Source organism: Quercus robur, chromosome 9 (genome assembly GCF_932294415.1).
Source record: "Quercus robur chromosome 9, dhQueRobu3.1, whole genome shotgun sequence".
Lineage (NCBI taxonomy): Eukaryota > Viridiplantae > Streptophyta > Magnoliopsida > Fagales > Fagaceae > Quercus > Quercus robur.
In genome coordinates this window covers 3,938,319-3,965,179 of record NC_065542.1, presented here as the reverse complement: position 1 = coordinate 3,965,179, position 26,861 = coordinate 3,938,319, and the positions used below count along the sequence as shown (strand labels likewise).

At 36.2% G+C, this 26,861-nt stretch overlaps 1 protein-coding gene and 2 long non-coding RNA genes across 5 annotated transcripts; all 3 read right to left on the bottom strand.

Annotated features, from left to right (window-relative positions):
• Positions 1-6,280: 6,280 nt before the first annotated feature.
• LOC126700469 (uncharacterized) lies at positions 6,281-8,519 on the bottom strand. Its single transcript, XR_007647183.1, has 3 exons — positions 8,158-8,519; positions 7,819-7,975; positions 6,281-7,670 (listed from the first exon to the last, which is right to left on the bottom strand). It is a non-coding gene; the product is annotated as an uncharacterized LOC126700469 (long non-coding RNA).
• A 5,722-nt stretch (positions 8,520-14,241) lies between these two features.
• On the bottom strand, positions 14,242-20,226 carry LOC126700447 (pectinesterase 31-like). 3 transcript variants are annotated; one of them, XR_007647142.1, is made up of 6 exons: positions 20,111-20,226; positions 19,970-20,019; positions 19,033-19,864; positions 17,760-18,647; positions 17,621-17,652; positions 14,242-14,833 (listed from the first exon to the last, which is right to left on the bottom strand). XR_007647142.1 is itself a non-coding variant. In XM_050398634.1 (4 exons), exons 2-4 carry the CDS (start codon positions 17,869-17,871, stop codon positions 14,671-14,673), a joined length of 273 nt encoding a protein of 90 aa, XP_050254591.1. In that variant the 5' UTR covers positions 17,872-17,878; positions 19,814-19,828; the 3' UTR covers positions 14,242-14,670. The 3 variants fall into 3 exon arrangements, 1 of the variants encoding a protein (XP_050254591.1); XR_007647143.1 differs by lacking the exons at positions 19,970-20,019; positions 20,111-20,226 and having other exon boundaries at positions 17,760-17,878; positions 19,814-19,828; XM_050398634.1 differs by lacking the exons at positions 19,970-20,019; positions 20,111-20,226 and having other exon boundaries at positions 17,794-17,878; positions 19,814-19,828.
• Positions 15,253-17,536, bottom strand: LOC126700476 (uncharacterized). The gene is made up of 3 exons (XR_007647189.1): positions 17,289-17,536; positions 16,960-17,147; positions 15,253-15,318 (listed from the first exon to the last, which is right to left on the bottom strand). It is a non-coding gene; the product is annotated as an uncharacterized LOC126700476 (long non-coding RNA).
• Positions 20,227-26,861: the final 6,635 nt, after the last annotated feature.

Sequence of the window (26,861 nt, the reverse complement as noted above, 5' to 3'; positions counted from 1 at the left end):
ACAACTCTTTAATGCACAACAGCAAGATCAGAGTAACTGCAGGAAAGTACCAAGGCAAAAGTGTCCAGGTGTGGCTAACTATTGTGGGACACTAGCAGAGATGGAGGGTGGTTTTGGTTATGTAACCAAATCCAGCGCTGGCAGTCTGTTGTTGTTCTTCCACATGCAACCAAATGGCATGCAGCTAGATCAGATGCCTGGCTATACAGCTTGGTTCTAATTTGCAGACTTGTTTCGATAATTTGAGAAAGAAGGATCCTTAGCAACTTGCTATGCTGATTGAAGACCTCAATTGCATAAAATTTGGAGAATGCTAGTGGTTATATATGTTGTGCATAAGAGAGTCACTGCAGATGTTGGGTCCCTGGCTACTCTTGCTTCAAAGTCTTATAGATAGTTTTGGACTCTACTACCATCCAACTCTTCTGACATTATTTTATCAAAAACCCAAACCCAAAAAGAAGAAGAGGAAGTTATCTTTACACTTTTTTATGGACTAATTTATGCCTTTGGCACATGTCTGCATGCAATCATTAGAAGCAACAAATCCTTTTCCTCTGCAATTTATTAGTAAGATTTTTCTTTTCTTTCTTTTTTTCCTCCCTTCATCTTCTTTTCAGACATTTAGGAGTTTAGTAGAATATATATAATGTCAAGTTTGAATGGAAATGGGCGCTATACTTGATTTTCTCATCAGCCTGTAACATTAATAACATTGCTCTTTAATTATGCATGTTTTTACAATATGACTTTTGTGCTTTTGACATGCTTTTAAGGCCTCTTTCTAACACTGATTTATTTGGTTTAAAAAGTATACTGGCTGTTGCATGCTAGGAATTGTAGAAACCAAGCGGGCAGGTCTGTTGTTGATCTTATTGACACAAGTTTAAGTGAGGACATTGAGCTTTGGAACCAGTTATGTAGGTTATAATTACCTTCTAAACTACTAAACTAATCAGACTTCATTAGCAGTACAAACTAATCAGACATTGCTACTAAACTACCAAACTACTAAACTTGGCTTTAACTACCTTCCAACTATACTTAACAATCAAATACATAGTCAAGACTCCAATTTGATCAAATTTTTCTTTCTAACTTGCTATGCATGAAAGGATAATGTTTGAAACGGCAGGACCGGTCATCGTCTATCACTTGAAACTCTAGAGTAGTACAGTTGTACCTAGAAAAAAAATGATTTTAAAAAGTAGCGCATTAGCAAATATGCTAAAAAGATGAAAGCTAAAAGCAGATCCAACACGCACTCAGCCAGTCAGCCATTGTATTATAGACTGTAGTTCTCATTAACTAGTAGAATAGATTTGTTCTTTCTTTTCTGTTTATCAGTTTTCTCTGATGGGTAGAAGTTCTCATCCTCTACTAATAATTTGGTTTGTTGTGGTAATACTAAGGTTTTAAGTTCCTTAATTCAGAGTCATACTCATATCACAGAGTTACAACACATTGCCAACTGGTAAGAGCTCACATTCCCAAATGATCCTTAAACAAAAACATTAACAACCTCTCATATAACAACACATCACTCAAATCTATAAAAACACAATTAAGAACCACCAGGAATCCCCCGACACTGCAAAAGGGTATCTACTAATGACAAAGACACGAACTTAAAACAACCAATAGCAAGTAATCAAGAAACTAATAAATGGGTAACCAAAGAAACACAATTTAAAGCAAGTAATCAAGAATTCTCTCAACAGCAAAAAAAAAAAAAAAAAAAAAACCCACAAAATAGAGACCTAGTAGTTACCTCGACAAGGGAATCATCAATCGTTATCGTCTTGGAACTGTTTAGTGGCTTCCTCTTTGCCCCTCCATGGCGCCGATGACATCAACTTCTTCTTCTTCGCTGTTGTCATTTTCATTCAATTGCTGTTACAGAGAGAGGGGTAGTGTTGTCGGAAACTCGGAATACGTTATAGAAAGAGTTATTACCGTGAGAATTGTTTGGTAAACCGGAGATTGTAGGAAACTAGCATTAAAAAACTAACTATTCAGTTAGTTGGTCCCGTTTGCAAACAATTTGTGTTTGTAACAACTCGAGCCTTAGAGGGTCGATTTAGGGCCTCTAAATCGAGCCTCTAAGGCTCGGTTTACCTGGTTTTCCATGCCAAAAGTCCACGTGGAGTACATGCGGAAATCGAGTGTCTGAGACTCGATTTCCACGTGTACTCCACGTAGAAATCGAGTCTTATAGACTCGATTTACTCAAAGTAAAATCGAGTCTCTGAGACTTGATTTTTACGCATTCAGACCCCCAACTCACACGTCTTGGTCATGTCCATGTTTTTTGTCTCTTTTGGGCGTGCAGAGAATATCTGACCAGCCAGTATGCCATCATGTCTGTGTTTTGTTTTTGAGTGATTGGTCATGTCAAATATTTATTTTGAATGTGCAAAGTTTGTCTGTTAAAGCTTATAAAGAAAAAGTCTTTGGGCGTGCAGAGCTGACCAACCAGTATGCCATCATGTCTGTGTTTTGTTTTTGGGTGATTGGTCATGTCCATTTTTATGTCTATTTTGAATGTGCAAAGTTTGTCTGTTAAAGCTTATAAAGAAAAGTCTGACCAGCACTGTTTTGGCATTGGTCATATCCGTGTTTTATTTTTGGGTGATTGGTCAGTAATAAAAAACTCTCACACAACCTCTCACACAACTCTCAGAAAATATTTTGACTGCCTCACACAACTCACACCTTCAGCAACTTCTATCACAAAACCTCTCTCAACAACTCTCACAAAACATCATACAACTCTCATAAACTCTCATACATCAGCAGCAAAACATTGCTCCTCTCACTCTCATACAATCTTAGCAGTATATTTGCTCATCCTCATGTCAAGTAAGGGTCTCCTCCTCACTATCTAGTTGGTTGTTTAGTGTATATAGCTGCTTTAAAAAGTGTTGCTTGCATTGAATTTGTCATGCCATTTCTTGATAAAATATTTGTTTGTATTAAATATTTATATTTGTTTCCTAATAAGATATTTGTTTGTATTAAATATTTATATTTGTTTCCTGATAAGATATTTGTTTGTATTAAATATGTATATTTGTTTCATAATATTAGTTTTTTTTTTTGAGTAACCAGCCTGGAAGCCCAAGCAGGGCTCCTTATGTATATTAGTTGGTTGTTTAAATATGTATATATATTTATATTTATATAACTATATGTTTAAATATTTATATATATATATATATATTTATTTATATTTATTTATATTTATATATTTATAGAAATATATTTATATATTTATACAACTATATATTTATATAAATATATTTATATTTATATTTATATAATTATACAACTAAATGCAAATATAAATATAAATATATATATTTATATAAATATATAGATTTATATTTATATATTTATATATATTTATATTTATATATTTATATAACTATAAATATATGTATATATTTATACAACTATATATTTATATTTATATATCTATACAACTATATATTTATATAAATATTTAAATAATAGACACATAAGGAAAGAAAAAAGAAACAGGTTCAAAGAATTGTGCAACCTCCAACTTTTATGAAATTCCAACCATGAGAAAGACATTATTGAATACAGTAAAAGCTATGAAAATAATTGGGTCACCGGTCCAGTTGCACCTAATTAAGCAGCTAGCATTTTTCCATTTTCTGGATGACATAAAGCTGATGACATATTAGCAGATCCGAAACAAATTTACTGTCATGACGGATTTTTTATTGTATGATTTTTATGATTCAGAGTCAAAATTTGAGTTTGTATATCACATCTAGTATATTTCACTGTATATTAATGCCTTGATTTTCAAATTAGATGATATGTCTAATTTGATTGATCATGATCATATTCACATTAGTGTTTTTTTTTTTTTTTTTTCTTTTGTCTGATGAATCCTGCTCTATGTTATTTCATTAATAGTAGTGTAATAGGGTATGCCATTAATTTCCGTAGCACTAGAATGATGATATTTTTATTTATATTTTTGTTAGAGCTGAGTTTAAAATTTGTAATGGGGGTGAGTTTTGTTTTTATTTTTTTTACTAGTCGCTAACCCGTGCGATGCACGGGAAAATACAGAAAAATGTTCAAGAAATTCATTTTTTTTAATTCATCTTCCGCTAGATTGATGAAAGCTATAAGATTTATTCCTAATATTCATGTACTTAAACAGCAAGTTTAAATGGTTAAATGTTGCAAGTTTGATGAATCTATAATCATAACCTCTCCATTCCAGAGTTACAAAAGTAAATTTATGAATCTTTACTCCTCTTTCGGCAAGCACAATTATTTTCCAATTAAATCTCCTTTCAAATAGTGTTTCTCATTATTGGTACATTTTGTTGTTGGAAAAGAGATATGCAAGTCTAATCTTTAGTTCCTATTGCAAAGTTACATGGTACTTATAATTTGTTTCTAAATATTTGGTGATTGATTTATTTAATGAGGCTTGTTATATAAACTAATTCATTAAAAAAATGTCAAATGTTTCTCGAAAATTTAATTGGTTGAAAACAAAATCGGTGTTATTTAACAGATTTCCACTTTGAATTCATTGAATTTTATTAAAATGCAAAACCCCATTTAAGACTAACAGGTATTTGCTAAACTATCTAGCCATGCAACTATAAAAGTTGATAGTGTCTATATTGTGTGCAGGAGTGTGGATATGCATACACAAAACATACAAAATTAAAATACAAATTCTGTGTTCCTACTTCTCTATAAAATCTAAAAGGGAATAAAAACCAACAATAAAGTTGAATACAAATTGTATCTGAAAGCATAATATAAAAGACGTTTCTTATTAACTTATATCCCAAAATTTTAAGGAACATCTCAAATAGTTTAGTAGCTAAACATAACTTTTAGTAACTATAGCATTCAGCAAGAACCTTCAATATCTGGCCTACTTTACAATTTTCTTTTTCAATAAGTAGCCTAATTTACATACATGATAGCTTAGCAACTGAGAGAAGAATTCCACTGAAATTTCTATGGCACCATCAAACCCCAAACTTGTCAACATGCGCTAATAGCCTTTGAGACATATGTGACGCTTGCTCTCAACCAAAATGCTTCCTCTTTCCTTTAGATTCAATTTTTCCACCATGTTCTATAATGAGTTACATACAATCATCATAGAACTCCTAATCATAACTTGAGGCAAGTTTTCAAGAACTCCATAGAACTCCAGTTTATGGTTTTCTTCCATGCTATCTATGTGTGGGAGTGCACCATTAGGTACACAATTCAATGTAAACATTTCTCTCTAGTCTAGAAAAAAAAGGGCAAATAATCATCAGTTGAATTATTTCCATTTAAAACAGATTTTGGATGCATGTTTGATTCAATAACTTAGGAAAAAAAAATAATTAATAGGAGTTTCTTTGAATAAATTATGTTGAACCTATGACTATAAATAAAATCTAGATAAGATTTCAAAGAAACTATTACGCATTTACAGCTTAATATAAAGGAAAAACCGAAACCTTAACATAAGAAAGAACAAAGGAGAAAAAAAACTTCAAATGCAGTAATTAAATTAAGCTTACTACCAAAAAGAAATAAGGAAAAAAATAAACAATGAATAAAGAATCATCTGTAACCCTTGCTTAATGATGTACAACTACAAACATGGAAAAAAAAATGAAAGCATCTACAACGAAAGAAGAAGTTATTACGATTTTCTTCCCATATGAATGATGGTATGAGAGTTCCCAAATATGTTGGATTGAAATAACCAACACAAGTGAAATAGAATAGAATACCATAAAAACATCTTAGTAGAAATAACATAAAAAATACGTTTATTAGAAGAAAAAAAAAACACAAAGCTATAGGTCATTGCTTTGTTAAATCTCTCTAAAAAGAATACCTACCAAAACGTACAAAGTAATCCACAATTGGCAAATTAACAAAGCAAAATTCATAATTCACAAAGGTATCTAAAAAGAACCTTCACAATTGATTGTGCTTCCATTTACTTTTGCTTCACTTTTTTTTTCCTCAACACCCAAATAGATGCTCAATTAAAATTGTGAGAAGATAATCCAACATCCAAAACCCAGAAAAGTCTCTAAAAATCACATATTTGGTCATCCATATAAAAATATATATAATAAAAAAATAAAATAAAAACTGTTGGATTAAGGACATCAAAAAATAAAACAAAAACCAAATTATATGAAAAAAAAAAAAAATCACCACAAACAACCAAAACAGTCACCAAAAACATTGACAATGATGACAAAATTAAGGACATCAAACCCACTTAGAATTACCTCGTTATGATTTTTTGTTGATGACTCTGATTCTTTCTTGCTTTCATTGGCAAGTAGAACTGGTGCTCATTGCTTACAACCCCAAACCATAATCCACTCTCCAATATGTCCACTGATATATTTAAAAGCGAAACAAAAATTAACCCTGAAAAAAATATAAAAACCTCAACTTTTTTTTTTGATAAGTATACATGATAAGGATGATGTGCCCTTAATTTTATTAAAATACATATAAGAAGGATGTGGAATTAAATCATATGATTTGGGACCAGGCTCTATCTTTTCAACCGGACACATGATTCAATTGCATTCATTTATTTGTTTATTTTTTATGTTACACAACTTAGTAACTTCTTATTTATCATTCATAAGGAAATAAATAAATAAAATTAAACATTAGATTACTCTGTAATCATCTTTTAAAAAAAAAACTAATAATAAAAAGAGTTCAAATTTGGTAAGGATTTAGTAATAATAATAAATAAATAAATCATCCAAATGATAGCTTGGAAGATTGAATAGCTCATTCATGACCAAGAATTTAAACCACTGTGGCTTACTTGTTTGAAGACTGATATGCAAAGTACAACTACAGAATGATGGTTTCTAGGTAATTCAGGTGGGCACATACATTGATTGTCGATTAATGGATGAGAGTGTCCGTAAACTAATGATAAATGCAGCATGTATACTTCATACCAATGAGATTTTAATGCTGTAATACTTAAGATTTAAGAACCTTTGCTCCACAAAAACGTACTTGGAAGCATAAGCATCGTGTTCATCTCTTGTTTGAATAACTCTAGGCCTTTTTTGTTAGTTTCTCTACTCTATTATCAATTTATCATAGTGAATGTGGCAATACCTAATTACGTGACAATTGATTAACATATGTAGTTAAGTGACAATTAAATCAATTAGACATTTAAATACATCCAATCAATGCACAATCATCTATATAAAATAGGAAATTAGTAATATTGATTAAGGTATGGATAAAGGCTTCAGTACAATCCATGATGACCCTCCCACACAACTCAGCAAGTAGCAGAACTATCAAATTGACACTGAAGATAGATGTACATTCAACAAAGTCACATGTATTATGACTACAGTCTAAGGTTCAAATGATAAACTATCCATTATAGCGTGATGAGAATAATGTAAACCACATATGGAGATTGACCTGCAAGCTGCAGCTATTCAAAAACAATGAATCTTGATATGTTCTTTCCTCACAGCCTGCACAAGGAAGGTGGATACATTCTTCCTCCAATCTCCTGAAGTTGTATAACCTTAGCTTCAAATAATCACAGATTGGGGTAATTTTCCTTACCCTAATTTTTTAGCTTTTCTCTACAAACAATGGCAACAACTAAAAATTCAAAAAATTGCAGACCATAAACTCAATACCCAAACAGAAAAACACAGAAGAATTAACCCTAAAGATTTTACATATACATTGAAAATAAAATTTAAGTATACCTCAACTTGATATATAGACCTTGTAGCCAATGTAGATATTGACAGCTCATACAGAGGAGGCAGCTAACAACTCCTCACCATTAAAGTTGACGGTGGCCTTGAACTTAGGCCTGTGGTCGGACCAATTTGCCTCTCGCAAAAGGATATGGATAGGAAACAGAGTGTTGATTGAATTACTGAAATACAAAAGAGAGATCAATGCAGCCAATAATTGAAATTAGCAAAACCCATTACAGGGCTCCAAACCCATCAATCTAAGCTAATCATTCAGAACAAACACTCCCAAACGAAACATGAACAAATGGCCCAGACCTGTATGACTAAGAAAATGCAAAGGTGAAATTTTTGATGTAAATACCTGAAGTGAAGTCTATCAGTATTTCTGAGCTCTTCTTTAAATATATTGTTTTCTGATTCAATTAAATGAGGAGAGGAAGAGACGAAGGAGGGAAGAGAAAGCTGCAATTCTGAAGTTTTGAAACCGTGAAAGATAGGAAGAGTAAAAGGAGGGGAAATATTGATGAGGTATGAAGGAGTGATTCACTTAAATAAGGAGAGGAAGAGACGAAGGAGGGAAGAGAGAGGTTGGCGTTAGAAAGCCAAAGGTCTGAAGTTTTGAAACTGTATTTGGAAGAGAGAGAGGTTGGCGTTAGTCAATCTAAACGTCTGAAGAAGAAGCAGAAGGAGAAGAAAGGGTTGGCGTTAAAAGAATAATAAAGGGTTGGGTTTGGGCTTTATGATGGACAGCAATGTAATATTCATGTTTTGGGCTTTATGGTGGACGTATTCAAGCTATAAAGATTGGGCTTTTATTGTGGAGATATGGCTGGAAATATTTTTTTTTTTTTTATATAGTATTTTGAAATTAGCGAAAAAATTAGTAAAAGTATTTTAAAATTATAAGAGAAATTCAGAAAAAAAAATTTTGGAAATGACATGGCGGTTGATGTGGCTCAACGGGAGCGTAGCAACATTAAATGCTACGCTTCAGCTTTTAGTAATATATTGATTTGTTTGAGTACGAAATTATAATGATTGAGTGTGTTTGTATGTGATGTGGGGTGAGTATATGCAATTGTTACACTTTTAGATCCCTTGTAATTTTTGTACTTTGAGTAGATAGAAAATGTTTTGTAATTCGAACATAAATGAAAGAGATAAAATATGTCACTAACATAAATTTCCTTGGCTTGGCTCTCTAATAGGTTCACAATCTTTGAAGAATATTGATATAAATGTATACTTCGGTGGACCCCGTCACAATCCTGAAGGGATTGACGGATTCCCATTTAGAGGGGAGGGTATCGAATGCTACTACATGATGTTACGTCGTAAGTTGAAGACGTTGAATGATTTGAAGAGGAAAATAATGGACGAATTGAAATTGAATTGTACTTGGTATGACATTAAGATTATTTATCGTTACCCACAAGAAGTCCTTCATGAACGGATAAATTATGGGTATATGGCGATCAAAGAAGATAAACATGTAAAGATGATATTTAATAGGATCCAGAAAATGCCCTAAGTAAATGCTGCTGAGTTGTATGTAAGTTTGGAGGCGCTTGCAGATAACACTACTGAGGTGGTGCAAGAAACAACTACGGCTTTACAATTTACAGCCCTAGATGATAGATGCACTACAATGGGAGGGTATACAATGGGAGGGTATACAATGGAAGGGTATACGATGGGAGGTTATACGCTCCCATCTCAAGATCATGTTGCTAATACTAGTGAAACCCTCTATCCTCAACAGACACATTTAGAGGAGGAAGACGAAGACGAAGATCATGTTGCAAATGATGGTGAAAATGTTGAGGTTGTGGATGAGTACGAAGAGGGGATTGAGCAAGGCGACTTTGAGAACGATGTGGATGAACATGAAGTCGTTCCCAATTTTGAAGAGGAAAATATGGAGTACCATGATGAAGGTGATGCAAATGATGATATTGGTGTCCAGCATAATAGAAATACGACCACTGGCTACAGACCTCCTGCTGAGTCATTCTACTCAAATACTTGGGAAGATATGGTTGATCCTTCACGTCTTCAGATACCATTTGTCTCTACTTGGGAAGATGGGATGCATTTTTCTAAAGGGTTGACTTTTGCAAATAAAGAGGCGGTGAAGCATGCATTGATAATATACGCAGCAAATGATAATAGAAATTTTATAATCCGGAGGTTGACCAAAACGAAATTATGCGCCGCATGTGTTGACGACAACTGCAAGTGGTATGTTGGGGCATACATGAAGACTAAATTCAATGGTATGTGGATGGTCATGTCTTATGTGGGTCCACACACTTGTATACCTTTTGGCCTAAAAAGAGATGGTAGAATGATGGATTCGCATTTTGTTGCATCAGAAATTGTGGGAAAATTGCAAAAAAATCACACTGCACGTATTGATGAGCTGTGGGAGATCATACGTACTAAGTATAATCATGAGCTTTCTTACTATAAAGTATGGGACGCAAAACAAAAGGCAATTGCTAAGATATTTGGGGATTGGGAGGAGTCTTACCAAAAGTTGTGAAAGTTGTTGTTGGCATACTTGGATGAGGACTCAGGTACCCAGTACAGCTATCACATCATACCTAGGCCAGACGAAGGTACTGCGTTACTACGCTATGTATATTGGGCATTCGCTCCATGCATTGCTGCATCCCAATATTGCAGGCCAGTGATTAGTATTGACGGGACTCATCTGTATGGTAAATACAAAGGGGTATTGATGATTGCAATGGCAACCGATGCTAACCAAAAGGTTTTGCCTCTCGCCTTCGCTGTTGTGGACAAGGAGTCAGGGGCTAGTTGGGGGTGGTTTTTAGAGTGTCTCAGGACTTCCATAGAGCATGTCATACCTAACGATGGCATTTGTATTATTTCTGACCGACATAAAGGTATCAAATGTGCCATTCGAGAGTGGCCTAGACGTGAGGACGGAAGAGAACAGGTATATCACCGATATTGCCTTCGACATGTTGCTAGCAACTTCAACAGACACTTTGATAACCCGATTCTAAAGGCATTGGCCTTGAAAGCTGGATATGCGAGTAATGAAGCTAAATTTAAGTCCATAATGCAAACCATTAAGGAGGCCGAGATTAATTTACTGAGGGGTGTAGACCCTACTGATACGCGGATTGAACGTTATATGCCATACACATATCTAGTGAGTAAGGATGTGGAGAAATGGACCCAGTCACATAATGGTGGAAGACGTTACGGGGCAATGACAACCAATATCTCCGAGTGCTTTAATGGGGTACTTAAAGGTGCCCGCGGTTTGCCCATTGCTGCAATGATTCATTTCACTTGGTGCAAACTTGTTGCATATTTCCACGATCGACATAAACAAATTACTTCTGATCTCTCTCGAGGTAAGCTATGGAGTGATTATGCAATGGAGATCTATAGCAGAAATGAGCAGAAAATTGCAGGACACACTGTGAGGAATTTTAATCATGCAGAGGGTGTATATCAGGTGGTTACCCCGTACAATGACGATAGAGGTGGAGGGGGAAACCACAGTCATGAAGTGCGCATATTTGCTAGAACATGTGGTTGCAGAAAGTGGCAAAACTTGAAGATCCCTTGTTCACATGCAATTAAAGTTCTTCAAGGTCTGCATCTCAATGCGACCAACTATATTGACCCATGTTACAGTTTGAACAACGCCATTCTCACATATTCACATAATTTTGTGGTACCAAAGTTAGAGTCTGAGTGGAGGGACGTTTCCGGACCACGATGGGTGCCTGACCCACTGCTGTTGCGGGGCATAGGTCGTCCTGTGAAGTCAAGAATAAGGAATGAAATGGATGGGGTACGGCGAGAACGGGGAAGCCGGAGGGAAGATCCGGACTTGAGGGAGACTCAACCGAGGCAACGATCCGGAGTGTGTCATCAAGAGGGACATAACCGTAGTCCCAATTCCCGTGGGGCATCGACAAGTGGTACTGCTATAAACTAGGCAAGTGCCCTCACTGTTTTTATATAATATATTCAGAATTTCATTTTCTTTTTGTTCTTTGCCTTTGGAAACTAATGACCGTATTTTAATTTTTGGCAGGCAAGCGGAAACTCGATTTTGCTAAGTCACATTGTACGTGGGACTTGTGGTTATCTTCTGTATGGACAAGTGCTAGGTGACTATGTAGAGTCTGTTGTATCAGTATGGAGAAGTGCTTGGTGACTATGTAGAGTATGTTGTATCAGTATGGTTTAGTATGGACAAGTGGTAGGCAAATATGGAGACTATGTTGTATTTATTAGTTGTTATTTTGGTTATTGTTGAATGTTGTTGTAATTGAACTATTTGCTGTCCATTGTACTTGTTACTATAGTTGCGTTGTGCAGCTTTTGCCTATAATGCCAGCAATTATATTACTTTGGCATTAGTAGCTACTACTTTGGCAAATTCAACCACAGGGCCCTCCTTTGAAGCGATGATAGCTAGTATTGAATGTTTTTTGTCCGTTAATAGGGAACCTATAATGGGCATGAATAGTAACTGTTTGAATCCAGTTGTTTGCATATGATGTACGAGCCATTTACCAGTATCATATGCTTGTATCTACTTGTTTACCGCTGCTCATGTTATGTGTTCTGGATCTAGTTTACTGCTGCAGGGGAAGGGAAACCAATTATGGTTTACTGCTGCACGAGTAGGTGCCAAAAAAAAAAAAAAAAAAAAACCCCAGTGGAAATCGACTCTCGGATAGTCGATTTCCTATGGAAATCGAGTATAAGATGGTCGACTTCCACTGGGGGATGTTTTTTTTTAATCCCAAGTTGGGAACTAATTTCAACAGGCAAGTGAAAAGGGGTATTTTTATAACTTATTGCTTTAAATAGAAACGTATAGATGTAAAAAGTCACGAGAAATATAACAATGAACTCAACTTTCCTATTTTGTGCATAAAACTAACTACAATGCAGAAATTAAATTGCAAGAGTCAAATTAAATAAATTAGGTTATTTGTCTCCATATATTGCAAGGACATACCTTAATGAAATTATAGACTAAAGAAAACCACACCAAGTCTAAAAGCTCAAATTTGAAACTTTTTTACTTTATCACACAGGCTTTAATGTAAGACTTTGATAGACGGTATATTGTAACCATTAAAAAACAGGTACTAAGCATAAAAATAGAATTCAAACGCCACTCATCTCAACGAATCATGCTATGTTATTCAAATATTTGCATTCATATTCACGATAAAATCACAAGGCTGGTACAGTTTAAGTGCCAAAAGAGAAAGAAAAAAAATTGAGTAATGTTTTTTTACACATTAAAACATGTTATTTGAAACATAGTACCAAACACATTGACGTGTCTCTATGCCCCTTAGCATTCCAAGTGTCTCCCTAGTGGTGTAAGACATTGACGTGCCTAGAGAGACCGTCCTCACACATTCCACCGATGAGATTGAGCTATAATCCATCATTGATCCATTCTTCACCAAATTGACCCCAACATTCAGCTCTCCACAATCAGATTGATAGATCAACTCATTATTGAAGATTTCAAGCTTCCACTGACCCTTACGTGCCACCTAAAGCCTTGAAGTCACATCCTATGCACTACACATGACACCACCCAAATAGACTTATGGTGGGTTAGGTTGGGTTGTGTTGGTGGGTTGGATACACACTCTACACAAGAAGAGCGATAACGATAAATTTGAACTTAGATTATTATAATATTTTCTTATATAAATGGAGAATATGTTATTATAGTGATTTTAAAAAAAAATATATTATAGTTAGTTGACTAATTTAAACATATCCAAGAAGATTTTTAAAAAATTGTACACCCCCATTCTATGGAATACATGTTACATATTACAATAAGTTTAAATTATTATATAATTTTAGAATTGTAGCATTTTTTTTTCTTTCCAAATATAATTATTATACCTATATTGTTGAAATTTTAATTTTCAGGTAATTTTTTGAATTTTTATTATTTTTATTGCTTTTCTAGGGCCCATATCTTTATTTCCAATACCTATTTTGTTTGTATTTTTTAACCTAAAACTAAAGAGTTTGACAGAAATAGAATAAAATTTCATGCTTTTCAACCTAAAAATTAAGAAAAATAAAATAAAACTTCGAGCCCAAAACTGAATTGGATTGAATGGACCTAAGTGGACCGAATAGGATTGAAGTGGACTAAAATAGACTGAATGAACCTAATAGACCGAATTGGACTGCAGTGAACCGAATGAACCTAAATGGACGGAATGGACCTAAGTGGACCGAATTGGACCAAAATAGACCAAAAGGACCAAATAGACTGAATTGGACCGAATTAATCAAAGTGGACCTAAGTGAACCAAATTAGACCGAAATGGACCAAATGGGACTTAACATAAAGTCATAACCCTTGTAGGTCTTGCATGAAATACATATGCCAGATCAAACGAGAGCTAAAGTTGATGCCAAAGTTGGCACTTAACATAAAGTCATAACCCATGTGTTTATAGTTTTGATCTTCATGGCAGTCAACATGAGACCTATTAATGCCCAACTATAAAATGCTCACTGCTTGTTCCGAGAAACTAAAACTGGTTTTTCAAATGGAGAAACCATCTTGCTTCTACAAAACCATCAGTCACGAATTGCTCAAAATGATACTATCCCTTTTGAAACACTATTTGAAAGAATCTTAACACAAGCTGATCGGACAAGTTCACAAAATATAAGCCAAACAATCTATAGAGGAAGTTCATACATCAAAAGGCACCATGCTATTCTCTCATAACTTGACCAATCAAAGACTTAAAAATGAAACGTATTATGCAGATCTTATATTAGTTGCTGGGAAGCATAAGCAGGTCTCCTTCCATTAACTTTACGCAGAATATGGTATCCTCAAGGCCATTCTCTGGGCAAGCCAAGGTCTTTGTGAATCTGGGTCAATGAAACGATGCATGAGGAACTGTTCTGCTTCTTCGTCTATCAATTCTCTAGCCCATGCGACCCTCTTTGATGGGCAACTACCTGGCCCATAGCACCTGCATTTTTAATTGAAGCATTCCATACTTATTTAGTGTGCTATTAAGAATAAACTTTCATAAAGACACCAGCATCCATTTCAGAAGAAAAGTCAAAGAAAAGAAAATACAACCAACTCAACCAAAACAGTAATCCAACATGTTATCAATTCATTTTCATTTTCATCTCTACTCAGCATCAAAAAAAGGTTATCATTTCAAATCTGTTGTAGATTAATATAACATCATGGTATCATCCAAACTCACTCAGGCCCCTGACAGCTGGATTTGATCAACTAAGTTCACAATTTAAGAGAAGTTTTCAGTTGGTGAATGATATCCTATGTGTTTTACATGTAGGCTCTATAAAGTTAGAGGAAGCACTAAACGTGATGTACCTGTATTCATAAAAGCAAGCACTTCTTTCGTTCTCTGTTTTGCCCAAAGGTCCCCATGGTCGTCCAAGATATGCATATGAAGTTCCTCCAACGCCAGTGATCACACATCTGCATCAACATAAAAAATATTCATAGGTGACACCCATAGTAGCAGGTGAAGTTTTGGCCCAAAAACTAGAAGGGCCAAGGGAAAAGGAACAACTACAAAACGTAGACAACTTATTGGCAAGACATGATTAATTTAATGACATCTCTAAAAAACGCATTTGCTACTGTAACCAGGATAAGTATGAAAGCCATAAATTTATCTGGCTGTATCAGAAGTGTAATGCATTGGTTTGATATATAGTTTACAGAAGCGAATAGCTGGAATAGTAGAAAAGAAAGAGAGAGGAAAATAATATAAAATTATATAAAAATTTTGCCAGAACCAGATCAACTATTAATGCAACTGCAATTATAATCAATCTTGAAATGACATACAACATGCAACAACTTAGCACAGCTCCAGTTTAAAGAGAGACAATCTTTAGCAATGTGACTCAATAACAGCTCTGGATACGCATGGGTTTGAAAACTTCCAAAATTTAAAATTTTAAATCAATGTGGAGCATTCAAAACATCCAAAGAATTAAGGAGCATGTAATTAATCGTATTTTTAATTCAAAACTTCAACCCTACCCGGCAAAACTTAATCTTTATTCACCGTTTAGTCCCTTCTGGCATGAACTCTCTTACCACCATAATACAAATAAATTTGTAAGGTCAAAATATAATTTTGAGGCTCTTATGCCAAATGTCAACTTATTGCAACTTAACTCTATTCTTCAAAACTAGTTACAGAAATAACTCTTACTTGGACTCTATAAGATCAAATATTCCATTTCATGTGACAAGTTAATATGGGGGGTATAAAAGTGGAGATTGTCATATGGAACCACTCTCACAATCCCCGTCCAAGAGCAACTATGAGCAGTTGGGTCTATTACCCTCCTCAAAAACAAGAAACAATCCTACTTTCTAGATTTATGATCAATCGGTGACCTCCGAAGGCTAAGTCAAATTCACAATCTAAGGTCTCTATTTCTGGCAGATAAGTTAATGAATTCTTTTTAGATTAAGAACATACCTTTCTCCCTAGGTGCCAGGGGTATTTATAAGCTTCTAACAAGGTTGGTGACACTAACCCCAATTCCTTCAAGTCAGATTTGGCCAAACCATGCCAGATGCTGGTCCTAACTCTAAACAGTCTGCACCACTTCCCCATGAAGTGGAAGGAACTTACACCAATCCATCCAGTTATATGACTAAGGGGACAGATTGGTGGAATCCCTTTTCGAGGTGATCAAGTATGGAACTGTCATTCTACATTTAATGCAAATGAGTGGTGGATTGCAGAGTGGCACCTGGGCCGCGCAACATGCTAGCTGAGGGGATGGGGTGGGTTGGGTTATTGGGCTGCCGTGCTCCAATGGTAGGGCCCAATCATGGGGGAGTTTCAGTTTGGGTCATCTCAAAATTAACATCTATCGCATGAAGTATTTGTGCATTTGTATAAATATTGCATGATATAGGTATTAGTTAAGACTTAAGATTATGACTTCTAAAGAGACAGCATAATACTAATTAAAGATCTCCACTTGAGGTTAGAAGAAAATATAGTGGTGACCGAAATATAATGCATCAATTCAAAGTATTTGGGATGTTCTACCAAAAATGGAATGGTAAGACAACTAGTCAATTAAATACCTCAAGAACACATAACCAGTTGTCTCCTGACAAGATTTCCTGCTTTGGGCAGTAACATAACCTGCTGACTTGCAGTGGATATGACAATGCTCCAAGAGAGCAGTACTATTGCCAAAGATGAAATCCACGCTTCCTTCAATATAGCAATCTCTCAAATACTGTTTTCCATAATGCAGGTACAAAGTATCCTGCATCAGAATCATAAAAGAAAGAACCCTTCAGATATATCCATGCCTCAGATAACTTCCCTAAAATGTACTGAAATTAAGAAGAGAATTGCAGCAATCAAACAGCACATAAACATCTGGTTTGCTGGCCAAGGGCCTCACTTGATTCTATCATCTGTGATCATTCTGTGGTTTTCATAGAAGTCTAGTCTCTCCATAGAGATATTTTTCACCTGTCAAAAACATACACAGCATTCATAATTTCAGCAAGCAGATGAGAGCATCTGCACTTGTTACAAGCTACCAAATCATAATAGTAAAATTGGCGAACATTTTATTGCAATTTATTAATTATATGGTCAAAAATGCGATGTTCATAATAAAGGCTTATGGTCATTAAGCACAGGAATTAGTAAGCAAAGAATTTGAGAAGCATGGTGATGTGTGCTGGCAACAGCCACACAAAATTGACTATGCTGGGATTGGACGCTTACCAAGTTAATTGAGTCATACTTTTCATCAGCATCTGTAAAACAAGAAAGGTATGTTGTAAGCACTTCACACACTAATGTAGAATGACAACAATTGAATTTAGCGGAAATTCATACAATCAGTCTAGTATCAAGTAATTACATAATTTTTTAAGGTAAAATACAAGAAGCCTGGCCTGCACTGTGCTTTCTTCTGCTTTTGATGCCAGGTACAAGCAGGTTGGAGCCACAAGACGCGGATCATATTCTGTCATACTCTTTCTGAAAGCACAAAAAGAAGTTAAGCTTAGCAAGCAAAAGCACAACTGGGCATAAAAAATTGCCTGAATGTGCTTTCTTATGAGGTGATGCTATTTTTGTTTTTTGTTTTTGTTTTCTTGTTTTCACTTTCATCAGTCACTTCATCAAATTCAGAATCCTCAGTGGCATGTTCACTTTCAGAGTCACTCAACACATACCTTGTCTGCGCATGGTTCACCCTTTGAGGTCTTGCTCTTGGTGGTGCAACTTCAATAGTTTCTTCAGTACTGGCAGAAGTAGAAGCAGAACCCGAATTTTCTTCATTTTCAGTCACTTCATTTACCTTACCAACCCTTCCCAACACAGAACCACTTTTCTTGTTGAATGGAGATGCCCTCATCTTTCTCAGTTTCTTCTCTGGTGAAATCCCGGAATTTTCAGCAGGCTTTTAACATGTCAGTTAAAAGCTTCTGGCCCAATGTCTGAGGCTGCTGCTTATTGGCTGTACCTCTCTTCTTTGCCGCTGCAGGGGCCTTAACTGCCTTAGCATTTGCAGCCAGTTTTCCCCCGCCCTTTTTCCTGGCTTCTGGAGTAGCTACAACTTCTATCTCACTATCTTCATCATCATCATCATCATCATCATCAATTTCATTAATATCATTATAATCATCATCATCATCATCAGATATCTCCGAAACAGTTGCCAAGGCCTTCTTCTTCTATGCAGCAGCAGCCCTTTTGCTAGGTTCTTTCTTCTTGGCCGGTACTTTGGGCACTTCAGTCTCCATGGCTATCAGGCATAAAGACAAAGAGAAATTTACCTCACAAATACTTACAGAAAAAACACTCCAACACATTCCCAATGATCACGGTAAAAGATCATGGAAAAATTCACAAGAAACTAATTATCAGTTCTGCTGAATCTCAAGTGGAAATTTTAGTTGGTGCTTGTAACATGGAAAATTTTTATCTATGTACATTACAGTATTTTGTTCTCTTATACTTGATTTTATGAAGAAGAATAATAGAAACACAATTTCTCACACAAGATCATATATTAACTGGTTTGCAAACAATATCCCCGTATCATCCACTGTAATTTTTCTTACATTACAGCTGAGTTGTGTAAAGATCATAATAAATAGTCTAATGAAATATAATAATATAGCATTTACCGGCTGATTGATCAGGAGATGCATCGAGGTTATAGGCAGCAAGTCGTTCTTTAAGCTCATCCTTTCCAAGGAAAAATAGAACATAGGAACAGAAACAGACCTTAGCAGGAGCTTTCCTAGAGCCTGCTCTGTCTTTGGGTTTTGCTGCCTTAGGAGCTTTCTTTGGTAAATGAAGCAGATGTAAACCAAAAATCAAACAAAAACTAATACATATAATAAACATAATATTTTTTCACACTTACCAATTTCCATTGCAGCCACAGATGACGAGACAGCTTCTGCAATAGATTCTGCATTATTTCCCTTCTTATTATTGTTCTTCCGTGGGTTCTTGGGTGCTTGTCTAGCAGACTTCATAGCAGCTTCACCCCTTGCTTTGCCTCTCATTTTCTTTCTTAACTCCTCTGACTCACATCACTTTTCTCTAGCTCCTAAAGGACATAAAACTAAAAACAGTCAAGAAATAGAAAGACACAAAAATAAACAAATCATCACAAGGAATTGTTAATTTTTCAGTCATACATTGAGTTACCCCTCCAAAGCATCAACATCTGTCCTCCAAAAGGACTTTGGAGTTTCCTTTCTCAAATCATCAACCTCCTTATTGACCTTATCCCTTTCAGTGCATAACTCCTGAACCTTCTCAATGGTCAGCGCATCAACATCTATCCTCCAAAAGGACTTTGGAGTTTCCTTTCGTTCGCAGCTCAACAAACAGATCAGCTCTCTTCCTATTACTTACAATGATCTCTCCCTTCACAATTGCAAGGATAAACCTAACCTTGTTTTCTAACTTCAACAACTCCATTTCACGTTTGTTCAGTAGAAATTTCTGCACAAAATACAAAAATTGCAATTAATAATTGTTTCCCTAAGAAATGGCTGAAATTATTGAGTATCAGTTCTACTCTTTTGCTATGAGCATAAGTGAGCTCACCTTTCTTTTCTCATAAAATTCAAGTCTTAAATGAAAAAAATCTTCCAGAACTGCAGGAGGGAAAATCACAAACAGTAAGTGTGTTATCATGAAAATTATATTGGTAAATCAATGTAAAGAACTCCAAATTCTCTCACATACTTTGCTCCGGGTTGTCATACTTCTTAATCACGCCTCTTGGGTCAAATAGGTGCATAGTAGTTGTGCTAATTGTAGTGGTTAGTTTAAATTTCTTCAGCAAACCCTCTTGAGTGACCCTATTCTTATATAGACGACTAAACCCTAATATTGACTGACATAGGAAACCCTAATTCTATTTGACCAAGGAAGTCTAAGTATCCAACTCTACATGACGGGAGATCCCATCATTGAATTATAAAAAATAAAATTAACTCTAATAAATATAATACTAATAACTTAATTAACCTCCACCTTCACCTCCCAACCCATCATGGGAGGTGGATGTGCCATTTGTCCAAAAAGCCATTGGCACTATAGTGTGTGCCAGTTATGTGTTTGATATCAAATAAAATGCATAAATTGATAGATTGCAATTATCTTTTGAATCTGATAACTTTGTATTAACAATAGTCATCTTCTTCCAACAAGTTTCCTAATATTTGAGGAAACATACCTAGTGAACAAAAGAGCCGACTGTTAAAGAGAGAGATGCAATCTTCACTGAGCTGTGTTTGACCTGAACACGATGATGCTTCTGCAGCAATCATACGGACAGCTGCATCTAAACCTTCAAAGCCAGCTGTGAAGAGGATAAATCTATAACTTGTGATCTCTATAACAGTTCGAAGTACATGAAGAAATGCTTGGGGATTTTTTAGAAAGCCCATGCTGCAGACAAAAAAGGCAAACTCAGTTCAAGAAAGTAAATGGGGCTAATGAAAACATCAACATATCAGTACTATGGTAATAAAATGGTGGCAGTGCAAGACCTATATGCATCAATATATATGGAACTAGTCCATTCAAACAGGAGCAACAAAAATTTAAAAGCTATACCTCCTATAATCAGATAATGATATATTTTGACCCAACTAACAATTTTAACAAAGGAGCTCTGGTAAATAAACTTTATGGAGGCATTTAAAAGAAGTTGAGAACAAAAAAAATTCACATAAAGAACTTGCCTTCCAACAGAGCTCAGCCCAACAAAAATTGGTGGCGTTGACAGAGTCTTCAGAAAAGTGTGTAAATCAATATGAGCTGAACATAGTTCATCTTTTCTCTGTAGATTCCCTGAGGAAACAAGCGCTGAGATTTCATTGCACTCCTTACAAGAAAACTGCCACTCCATAGGCAGAAACCAACAGCCACAAACCCGGACATTTGAAGGCCAATAACCTGTTAATGTAGTGAAATAAATATGGTAATGAAATTGGCAAAGAAAACTTGACAAATGAAATAATCTTTCTATCATGGGGCACATTATATTATTTAAAAAGAACCGGGGCAACCTTGTTGCTACATGGCAAATGGCCTCGTCATTATACGTTCTTTGTCAAGGGAAAAATCTACCTCCAAACAAGGCTACTTAGTTTAAATATTCTTTGTCAATCATAAATAAATCATGCGATCCTATGCATACTTCCAGAATTTCTACAATTTAATGATAGGCTAACAAGAAAAGGCTAATGACCAAAAAGCAGAGCATAAGCCCAACTTCTGCATGAAGTACAAATTCAAGCAATAAAGATTAATTACCCGAGCCACAGAAGTTGCACCATGCCGTTTTGACAGCTTACTCCGATCAATTGCATGAATAATTGGGTTCTCAAAGTTACTCACCAGTTCATCTTTCGGAGGTTCATATGGAGGCACGTTTACAAGTTCTGCTTCAGCAGTAGCAAGATAAAGTTAGCTTTAATGATTCTTTGTTACCGAGATTCTTCTTGCAACCTCACGTGTTCCACTTCTTTATATTTCTTTCTAATACCCCCTAGGAAAAAATATAAAGAAATGGAAGACTTGAGGAAGCAAGAAGAATCTCGGAAACATAGAATAATTAAAGCTAACTTTATGTTGTTGCTGCTGAAGCAGAACTTGAAAACATGCCTCCATATGAACCTCCAAAAGATGAACTTGTGAGTAACTTTGAGAACCCAATTATTGATTTCTGCCTCAGGTCGTGGGTTATGACGTGAACCCACGACCTGAAGCTTTAAGCCCATTTTGACGAAAATACTTTTCAGTAAAAAAAGATTAGAAACCTATTAGAAATAAGTCATGCCATGGAAAACAACACACCCACGAACCATTTACAAATTTAATTGTATGAAGTAACCAACCTCAGTATTAATCCTTGCTTTGGATATGGCATCATCCTTGAGCAACTTCTTCAATACCTGCACAAAGTTCACTAACCATTAGCATCACAAGTTGAAAATCTCTATACACTGCCAATAACCAAAAAACCACAAAACATAGTCACTTGCCTTACGAAATGGAGAAACTATAAATAAATAGAAGAGCTGAGGAAACAAGAAGAATATTGTCAACAAAGAATTATTGATGCAACAAGTTTGTAGCTGCTGCTGAAACAGAACATGAAGCAAGATAGTTAGTTCTTGTTAATGCATGCACACGGAGGCGGGAATTAAACTTCTTTTCATTAATAACAAGAGAACCATAGATAACCACAAACACATGAATATGTACCTCGAAGATAACAGCAACAAGAATTGTATCATTCACAAACACATGAATATCTACCTCCAGCTAATGTCCCAATTGTACCTTTCACCTAGTTTCAATAATGTACATTAAAACCATTTTGGCCACAAAAATAATTTCATGAACTTTTCAACACCAGCTTGAAATGTCCAGTTAAAGAAATAAGGTATCATTTGAGTTACCTTTTTTGAACCTTACGCTTTCTCGTATAATAAGGAGGAGGTCTTGCATGTCCTTCGTCAGATGCCTCGGGCCCAACGTTGTGTTCATGTTTGTGCCCCCCTGTCCCACAAGGAGGTGCCTTAGATATGCATTTTGGCTGACCTTCTGCCGCTGTAGCTAACCCAACAGGCTGAACATGGGGTGGGTCGATGGCTGAAGAAGGGCCAGTGGACGTACTGTGGGAAGGTGGGTCCTGTTACAAGTCAGGAGGGGTTTGATCAATACCCAGGTCAAATGATGGAATAGGTGATAGCTCAGGAAATGACCGTGGGGTGGGTGGACGAATGTCAGACCCAAGACAGGCATGTGGGGTGGGTGGAGGGATGGTGGGACTAGGGGACTCATGTGGAGTGGATAAAGGGATGGTGGGGGTAGGGGATGGATGTGAGGTGGGTGAAGGGATGGTGGGGCTAACGGATGGATGTGGGGTGGGTGAAGGGATGGTGGGGCTAAGGGATGGATGTGCGGTGGATGGAGAGGGATCGAGGGTAGGGACAACCTGAGGGGTAGCAACAGGCGGATGAGAGCAACGTCCGGCAGGAGCTGTGCTCGTGCTTGGGCTCTCAGTAGTGCTTGGCCTCTGAGTAGGCGCTGCCGCAGGAGTAGCTGCCTCCTCGTTCGGGGCCTCAGGTTCCCAAGGTCGTACACGGCCAATCTCATGCACTGCCTCCAGCACATTAATAATGTCATTGTGCTCCTCCGTGCCCACTAGGTGACGGCGCAACATACAGACATATCCTTCAATCTGCACATGGAAAAACCAAGTATATTAATAATGCAATATCAAAATGAAGAAAGCCAATCAATAGTATAATAAAGGTTGGTTCCAAATTGATACGGCAACTAATAATTGGAAATTATAGGGACACCAAGTGTTACATTGGACTAAATTGAAATTAGCTTTTGTATTAAAGATGTAGTTAGCGGATATCGTGTTCTCAAAAATGCAAATTAAAAATTCAAATGAGGAAAAAAATTAAAAATAATAAAAATGGAAAGAAGAATGTATACCATAACTCTAAAGGCTGAAATACGAGATATGACCTTAGAGCATCCCAAATTAGATTTGTATATGAACAAAGTTCTCTATAAGGTAAATCAACAAGATTGTCTATAAGCAATCTTAAGCAGACAACAATTTAAAAGGGAGCTTTGATGCTAAGCAAACATTGGACCACATAAGAAGAGTTCTCTAAACAGTGGTAAACTAAGTAACAAGTACGGTAAGATGTAGAACACATGGAGAAGTTACCATTAGAATGAATCTAGCACCGGGGATATCGATAAACCTTCGAGTTATCCTTGTGAACCAATCGAAGTACTCGTGCTGTAGAGGCATATCACCAAGCACTGCTTGACAACGCCGTCGAAGGCGATGACCCCACTCCGTGATATGCATAGCATGTCTCCGCATCCAATCAACACCGACCTTCCCCCTCAAATCAATGGCATGAAGCACCGGGTCCGTGTTAACATGGCGGGGAATTTCTTGGATCATCCCAAATTGCCGAACGACACGATCCGGTGTATGTTTCTCTACTAGATGGAAACATACAAGCGGCACCATTGCCGTCCACACTGCCTTCCCTGCAACGCACCACGGCGGAAGGTTCTCATATTCATCTTCATACGGCTGCCACACCACCTACAACAGCCCAAAAACAAATATGCAACACATTAGGCAACTATCTTTCTATTTCAAAGTTCAGCAAATATATATCTTGTTCTTGAACATGTTGAACAAAGCATTTTCATACCTGGTTTGGCAACATTAAAGCTATTTGCTCCTGATACCTGTCCCTGAAGACCTGGGCGGGCCTATTTTTCTTGTTTGGGACCCACACCCACCTACAATCAAGAACAGGGGATCAATATCTACAACTTCCCAAGTAAGATAATATTATGATTAAAACTATAATGTAATCAGATATAACTACTAATAGAATCTTATAGAAATTTACTCAATTAATAATATCACTAGAATAAAAAAAGTCCTTATAAAAACAAAGCACATACAAGCCATATGACAATGACAAAATTAGAGTATATTAACGTAATCATATATATTGAAACTCTGTTTAACATTTTTAAATGTTGACATAAATGATTCGTACAACCCTTTTAAATAAAAATAAAAATTTATATTTTAAGTTACATGATTGTAAGCTTAGGTAATGATCACATATTGTAAATGAAGTTACTAAGGTACAGACTTACTTAAGGGACAGTGGACCACGCACTGGAAGACCATAAGCACCCATTGGTGGGCCACGCTCAACTGCCGGGCACAAATAGGGGAATCTGGCCCACGCCCAATATTGGACCAACAATAAACACCCACCAATCTAACTGGCTTTCTTATCGCTTACCCTGCATAGCTCTCGGTACAACCATGTAAGGCAACACTTCCCCAACTATACCTTCGTGGGTTGCGAAGGTCTTCCAACTGCTGCACCCACATTAGATGCACCCTATCACCGGATTTGTCCATGAAGATTGTGTCCCCCAATAGCGCTAGGATGTAGCATCGTGCGTACCTATGCACTTCATCGTCTTCAGCATTAGGCGGCAGTGGATCGACAACTTGCTCCAAAAGCCGTTTGATGAGAATCCTCTGGCCAGTACGTTCCAGATGGTCTTCATTGGTAGATCGAAAGCCAAGGTACTCATCGCACACATTCTCCCATTCTTTTTGTGTGCTCCCTGTTATAGCGTCACCATCAACAGGAAGTCCAAGAAGAACCTCCACATCCTGCAATGTGATGGTGACCTCACCATGCGGCATGTGGAATGTGTGAGTCTTAGGCCGCCATCGCTCCACTAAGGCCGTTATCAGGCCATGATCAATCTCTCTACTCGGAGTCCTGAGAAGTCCCTCCAAACCAAGTGCCTTAATGATGTCAATGACTCGATCGTCCACCATTAGCTCTCGATTGGAGAACTCTTCACTACGGGTACGACATTTAAGGGACCCTGGATCCTGCACAAAACATAACCATGGATTAACATATGACAGCAAGTTGAGTGCAATAGAAATAGAAGTTGTTTATAGTATTTATAACACCCACCATGGATTAACATAACCATGGATTAACATACAACTTATAAACATACTTCTGTTTGTTTAAATATCTATTCACTAGAGAATGAAGGTCTTATCAAATAACAGTGAGTTGGTTGGCTTCATGAGCATGTTGGTTGAAATAGTTGTATGTTATTCCATGGTTATGTTTATTGTTAAATCAATTTCTGGACTAGGCTTTCTCTCCCAAAGCAAATCATTAGTTTTTGTTATTAAAATGATACATTTTTCTCCTTCAATAAAAGGAGATTTTGATTTCAATCGATAGGAGATAAAGGATTTTTGGTGGGTGGAAGGTAGACTACATATGTTCTAGTTTACATATTCCCCATTTGAAATTGAAAAAAAGAAAAAGAGAAAGAAAATCTGATTGGTGCAACTAGATGAAAAGAAAATTCAATTTACAATAATTGGGATTGGACTATGAGAGGCCACAGGGCCAAATTGTGAAGAGGTGAAAAGGTCCATTCTCTACACTAGGTCCAAGCCCATACATTTCATTTCATTTTGCAGGTATGAAGGCAGTTTTTGCACACTTTCGTGGCTAATTACTCTCCTTGGATAGATACATTTCATTTTGCTAGCACATAACTGAATAAATAGTAAATACTATAAACAAATGAATTTCTTTAAAATATGATTAAAAAAAAAGGAACTATGGAGTTGCATATAGGATGGGTTGGGTTTGGGGTATTTTTCAACCCAACCGATCTCTTAGGATTGAGAAATCTCCAACCCTTGGTAGCTCTAAAAAGAATGCAATGAAAGGTTTGGATTGGACAATCATGATAGGGCCATTTTGTCAAACCAAATAGAAAAATTGTGGTTTCATTTAATTATTTAAGTATATTATTCAATAATTTAGTATTATTTACATAATTAGTTTTAATATTGGTGAGA

Excerpts from the sequence above, each read along its gene's own strand:
- LOC126700447 (XM_050398634.1), bottom strand. The coding sequence starts at position 17,871 with ATGACAGAATATGATCCGCGTCTTGTGGCTCCAACCTGCTTGTACCTG. Across the intron at positions 17,653-17,793 it reads CAGAAGAAAGCACAGTGCAG|ATGCTGATGAAAAGTATGAC; the intron begins GCCAGGCTTCTT and ends CTTGTTTTACAG. Across the intron at positions 14,834-17,620 it reads AGTATGACTCAATTAACTTG|GTGCTATGGGCCAGGTAGTT; the intron begins GTAAGCGTCCAA and ends TTAAAAATGCAG.